We start from the raw sequence: 6821 nt of genomic DNA on the forward strand, positions 1-6821 counted from the left end.
CACATATATACTTTATATATGTGTATATTTTTGTGTGCTATGGCTAAGAGTTTTATTTTAATTTTTTTATTATTTTTTTCCTCTTCCTTGGCCTCCAGGGGCCCAGGCATAGACCCCCCCCCCCCCCCCCCCCCCTGTTTCTCACCATTTTTGTAAGGGGCGCCGGAAGTTGGCAGACCCGTCAGCGATCTCGTTCTGTCTCCCTGTAATGTTTGTCCGCTCTTTAATGGGATTGTGCTGAAAATGTTCATTTCCCCTCGGGGATTATTAAAGTATTTCTGATTCTGATTCTGATATATGTATGTTAGTATATACATTACGGTATACGTACATACATATATATATGTGTATACATATACACAAACATATATATGTATATACAGTACATATGCACACACATATACATATATATATAATTAATTTATTTTCACTTCAAAGCCATAATAGTTGAGTAAAAACAAAGAATAAACATGTCTGCCTATCATTTTGTTCCAGGGCTGCTAGAGGTCGTGCGCTCATGGCTCTGCAGGAGCTTGGCGTCAGCCTGACCATGGTAGGCGTGGCGGGCACCATCTTGATCTGCGCCCTGCCCATGTGGAAGGTGACGGCCTTCATCGGGACACGCCTGGTGGTCATGCAGGTGTTCTGGGAGGGTCTGTGGATGACGTGTGTCAGCGAGTACACGGGTCAGATGCAGTGCAAGCTCTACGACGCCCTCCTGGATCTGTCGCCCGACCTGCAGGCGGCGCGCGGCCTCATCTGCATCAGCCTGGTGCTGGGATGTCTCGCCTTCCTCGTCTTCCTGCTGGGGGCTCGCTGCACCAAGTGCCTGAGCCACCCCGGCGTCAAGACCCGGGTGGTGCTGGGGTCAGGGGTCGTCTTCTGCTTGGCGGCCCTTGCCTCGCTGGTGGCGGTGTCCTGGACGGCCAACAACGTCATCAGAGACTTCCACAACCCCCGCGTCCCTGAGGTGCTCAAGAGGGAGCTTGGGGCGGCCATTTATATTGGCTTTGTCACATCTGGCCTGATGCTGTGTGGGGGGGTCATTCTGTGTGCAAGCAGGCCGTCGCCGAGGACCACCTTCCATTCCAGTGGGTACACGCCAGCCAGGACTTCCACACACAGCGGCTACGCCATCAAGAATTACGTCTGACCTAAACCGCTTTGACAACTTGTCTCCTCAGACTAGGGCTGTAAGGTATACCAGTACTAGTCAAGCACCACGGTACTATTGAATTTAAAAAAGGTACTATACGGCCTTTGATGGCGCGCCGAGGCACACCAATCAACACAACACAGAACACCTGTTAGCTAGTTGACGCACGACATGCGCCTTGGCGCACCATCAAAGGCTGTATAGTAGCTAGCCAGTAGCTAGTAGGGGTGTTAAAAAAATAGATTTTCGGATTAATCTCGATTCCTATTTTTTAACGATTCTAAATCAATTCTAAATTTAAAAAAATACGTTTTTGGGGGGGTAGGGGGGGTGGGGTTTACCCTAAAAGGGACAAGCGGTAGAAAATGGATGAATGGATGGATATCTGTTCTGTCTAGCCACTTTATTAAATGTTTGGGTAGAATTTTATTAAACAAAACCAGTTTTCTTTTGTGTAATATAGATTTGTATCAGAGCTGTTTATCTAGTTTATGGAGAATGTAGTTAATAATAGAACTGGCACCCAATGTTATCAAAAGAGTATTGATTTTGAATCGAGAATCGATTGAGAATCGAATCGTGAACCCCAAGAATCGATTCAAATGAAATTGTGCCCAATGATTCACAGCCCTAGTAGCTAGCTATATATACATGTATATATATAAAAATATATATATATATATATATATATATATATATATATATATATATATATATATATATATATATATGTATATATATGCATGTATATGTATATACGTATGTATAGATATATATATATGTATATATATACATATATATGTATATATACATACATGTATATATATACCCGGTACATGTTATTGTATAAGTATTATGTATATATCCATATATGTATATATATTATAGATAGTACTTTATTGATTCCTTATGTATACATATATGTATATATACATATATATGTATATACCGGTATACATATGTATATATATATACATGTTAATGTATATATATTATGTATATATACATTAACATGTATATATACTATAGATAGTACTTTATTGATTCCTTATATATACATATATGTATATATACATATATATGTATATCTATACATTTATATATATGAACTGTATATATATTATATATATATACATGCATATATATATATATACATATATACAGTATGTATATATATATGTGTATATATATTATATATACATGCATATATATATATATATATATATATATATATATATATATGTGTATATATATTATATATACATGCATATATATATATATATATATATATATATATATATATATATATATATATATATATATATATATATATATATATATATATATATATATTATATACATGCATATATATATATAATATATATATATATATATATATTATATATACATGCATATATATATATATATATATATATATATATATATATATATATATATATATATATATATACAGTCGTGGTCAAAAATTTACATACACTTGTAAAGAACATAATGTCATGGCTGTCTTGAGTTTCCAATAATTTCTACAACTTTTATTTTTTGTGATAGAGTGATTTGAGCACATACTTGTTGTAGAAATTATTGGAAACTCAAGACAGCCATGACATTATGTTCTTTACAAGTGTATGTAAACTTTTGACCACGACTGTATATATATATATATATATATATATATATATATATATATATATATATATATATATATATATATATATATATATATATATATATATATAAAAACTAAAAAAGAGAAAATACTAGTAATTATATTAATAATAATTAAATGAAAATTGGAATTAAAATAAATAAAAGACAAAAGGTACCACAGCATAAAACAGTAGAACAGGGATTCTAAAACTGTGGTATGGGCTCTATCTATTGGTACGCCAAAGAATCACTTCATTAAATATTCAAACATAGTTCTACTGTTCAAACTGTGTGTAATGTTACTGTGGCAAAACATATTACATATACTTGTTTTTAATGAATACCGTGGCCTGCTACGCTACTGTATTTTAAAAGTGGTCATTATGGTGGTAATTGGTGAAAAACGGTTGAGAACCATTGGTCTCTCTTAATGTTTAAATACATGTATAAAAGGTTGTAAACAGTTTTTATTCAGTGGTCTACCAATGAAAAGGACATTTAATTGATTCGTACTGCACGTTTTTTGTTTTTTTTGATTGATTGATTGAGACTTTTATTAGTAATTGCACAGTACAGTACATATTCCGTACAATTGACCACTAAATGGTAACACTGAATTAGAGATGTCCGATAATATCGGCCTGCCGATATTATCAGCCGATAAATTCTTTAAAATGTAATATCGGAAATTATTGGTATTGTGTTTTTTTTTTATTGGTATCGGGTTTTTTTGGTGTGTTTTTTTTTTTTAATTAAATCAACATAAAAAACACAAGATACACTTACAATTAGTGCACAAACCCAAAAAAACTCCCTCCCCCATTTAAACTCATTCACATTCATTCACACAAAAGGGTTGTTTCTTTCTGTTATTAATATTCTGGTTCCTACATTATATATCAATATATATCAATACAGTCTGCAAGGGATACAGTCCGTAAGCACACATGATTGTGCGTGCTGCTGGTCCACTAATTGTACTAACCTTTAACAGTTAATTTTACTCATTTTCATTAATTACTAGTTTCTATGTAACTGTTTTTATATTGTATTACTTTCTTTTTTATTCAAGAAAATGTTTTTGATTTATTTATCTTATTTTATTAATTTTTTTTTAAAAGGACCTTATCTTCACCATATCTGGTTGTCGAAATTAGGCATAATAATTAGGGATGTCCGATAATGGCTTTTTGCCGATATCCGATATTCCGATTGTCCAAGTCTTTAATTACAGATACCGATATCAACCGATACCGATATATACAGTCGTGGAATTAACACATTATTATGCCTAATTTGGACAACCAGGTATGGTGAAGATAAGGTCCTTTTTAAAAAAAAAAAAATAAGATTCATAAATTTAAAAAAAATTATTGAATAAAAAAGAAAGTAAAACAATATAAAAACAGTTACATAGAAAATAGTAATTAATGGAAATTAGTCAAATTAACTGTTAAAGGTTAGTACTATTAGTGGACCAGCAGCACGCACAATCATGTGTGCTTACGGACTACAGTCCGTAAGCACACATGATTGCAGACTGTATTGATATATATTGATATATAATGTAGGAACCAGAATATTAATAACAGAAAGAAACAACCCTTTTGTGTGAATGAGTGTGAATGGGGGAGGGAGTTTTTTTGGGTTGGTGCACTAATTGTAAGTGTATCTTGTGTTTTTTATGTTGATTTAATAAAAAAATAATAATTAAAAAAACGATACCGATAAAAAAAAACAATACCGATAATTTCCGATATTACATTTTAAAGCATTTATCTCTAATAATGATGTGTTAATTCCACGACTGTATATATCAGTATCGGTAGATATCGGTATCGTTTGATATTGGTATCGGTAATTAAAGAGTTGGACAATATCGGATATTGGCAAAAAGCCATTATCGGACATCCCTAACCCGAATAAGTTTTTCAACTTGTTTATGTCGGGGTCCACGTTAATCAATTCATGGTTTATCAACAGTGATAAACAAAGGACTATTTAGCTTTTATTTAGTGTGCATGGAACTTGTCTACTTGAGTAAAATGGCGTGATCAGTAGAAGACAGTTTGTCTCTTTAAATCCGGCTGGAGAAAGCAGAGAGTGGGTCTTTGTTTCCCCCGGCGTGCTCCAACTGGGAGAGTCGGATTGTTGTGAAGCTGTACGTGTCAGCCTCGGAACAAACAGGAGTTTCTCTTGCAGCCAAACACTAGAAGAACTGGTTTGTGATAACAAACTTGGTTCAGGCCACGCCCCCCTGCGCTTGTTTGCGTGACGGCCCGCAGAGGAGCAGGCCGCGGGAGTCATCATGCGGTGGCGTCTGGAGTTGGCCGGCCTGGTTCTGGCCCTCACCGGGTGGCTCTGCGGCGTCTTGACGCGCTGCCTGGCTCTGTGGAAGGTGAGCGGCACGCTGGACAACACCACGGCCACTCTGCCGGCCTACTGGGACGGAGTGTGGCTGGACTGGGACCACTGGGACCTGGCCCACGATGGGCGTCTGCATTGCTCCTTCTACCAGGCGCTCATGTCTCTTTCTGGAAGCTTCCGTACGTGGAGAGCCCTCATCATGGCGGCGCTGGGTTCGGGGGCGTTTGCATTTGTAATTGGCGCCGCAGGGGCCGTGTGGTTCCCCAAGCGGGGGCAAGTCAAAGTCTTTTCCGGGGCTCTTTTTGTCCTCTCCGGGTTCCTGCTGCTGGTTCCCACTGCTTGGACCTGCCACCACTCCAGTCAGCCGCTGGAGGGCGCTGTGCACCTGAGGAGAGACTGGGGACCAGCTTTGTATTTGGGGTGGATCTCTTTTGCACTGATGCTGGCAGGAGGGATCATCCTCACCACCCGGTGTCCCACCTCAGAGGCACAAGCTGAGGCCCCCGGAGGCCCCGGGGCCCCAAACCTGGAGGAGGAAGCAACTCACCCTCTGAGCAGGATCCACAGGGCCACCTTCACACGCAGCCAGTATGAACATGGATCAGTACCAATTTGAAACTGACAAATTATTTGGACGCGGTTCTTTGTGACTTCAATAAGATGGATGAAAACGTGAAGCTGTGAGAGAATAAATACCGCATTTTTCGGAGTATAAGTCGCTCCAGAGTATAAGTCGCACCGGACGAAAACGCATAATAAAGAAGGAAAAAAACATATAAGTCACATTTTTGGGGGAAATGTATTTGATAAAACCCATCCATCCATCCATCCATTTTCTACCGCTTTTCCCTTTTGGGGTCGCGGGGGTGCTGGAGCCTAGCATTCGAGCAGAAGGCGGGGTACACCCTGGACAGGTCGCCACCTCATCGCAGGGCCAACACAGATAGACAGACAACATTCACACTCACATTCACACACTAGGGCCCAACACCAAGAATACACATTTGAAAGGCAATTTAAAATAAATAAAGAATAGTGAACAACAGGCTGAATAAGCGTACGTTATATGAGGCATAAATAACCAACTGAGAACGTGCCTGCTATGTTAACGTAACATATTATGGTAAGAGTCATTCAAATAACTAACATATAGAACATGCTATAAACGTTTACCAAACAATCTGTCACTCCTAATCGCTAAATCCCATGAAATCTTATACGTCTAGTCTCTTACGTGAATGAGATAAATAATATTGTTTGATATTTTACGGTAATGTGTTAATAATTTCACACATAAGTCGCTCCTGAGTATAAGTCGCACCCCCGGCCATACTATGAAAAAAACTGCGATTTATAGTCCGAAAAATACGGTACTAACATTGGGTTTTTATTTTTGAGTAAGGATCTATGTGGAGTTTGCATGTTCTCCTCGTGACTGCGTGGGTTCCCCCCACCTCCAAAGACATGCACCTGGGGATAGGTTGATTGGCAACACTAAATGGTCCCTAGTGTGTGAATGTGAGTGTGAATGTTGTCCGTCTATCTGTGTTGGCCCTGTGACGAGGTGGCAAATTTTCCAGGGTGTACCCCGCCTTCCGCTCGAATGCAGCTGAGATAGGCTCCAGCAACC

The 6821-nt window shown here is 38.0% G+C and overlaps 2 protein-coding genes across 2 annotated transcripts in view; both read left to right on the forward strand.

The window, feature by feature from the left end:
• The window catches only part of LOC133658479 (claudin-4-like), a 33382-nt gene extending 32229 nt beyond the window's left edge, over positions 1–1153 (forward strand). The window contains exon 3 of the mRNA XM_062060560.1: positions 496–1153. Coding sequence (XP_061916544.1) covers positions 518–1153 — 636 coding nt within the window. The 5' untranslated portion in view covers positions 496–517. The remainder of the gene's footprint in view (positions 1–495) is intronic.
• A 3797-nt stretch (positions 1154–4950) lies between these two features.
• On the forward strand, positions 4951–6101 carry LOC133658477 (claudin-9-like). The gene has a single exon (XM_062060558.1). The coding sequence runs from the start codon at positions 5133–5135 to the stop codon at positions 5805–5807; it is 675 nt and encodes a 224-aa protein (XP_061916542.1). The 5' UTR covers positions 4951–5132; the 3' UTR covers positions 5808–6101.
• Positions 6102–6821: the final 720 nt, after the last annotated feature.

Source organism: Entelurus aequoreus, linkage group LG10 (genome assembly GCF_033978785.1).
Source record: "Entelurus aequoreus isolate RoL-2023_Sb linkage group LG10, RoL_Eaeq_v1.1, whole genome shotgun sequence".
NCBI lineage: Eukaryota > Metazoa > Chordata > Actinopteri > Syngnathiformes > Syngnathidae > Entelurus > Entelurus aequoreus.

Coding starts and splice junctions, on each gene's coding strand:
- LOC133658477 (XM_062060558.1), top strand. CDS start 5,133: ATGCGGTGGCGTCTGGAGTTGGCCGGCCTGGTTCTGGCCCTCACCGGG.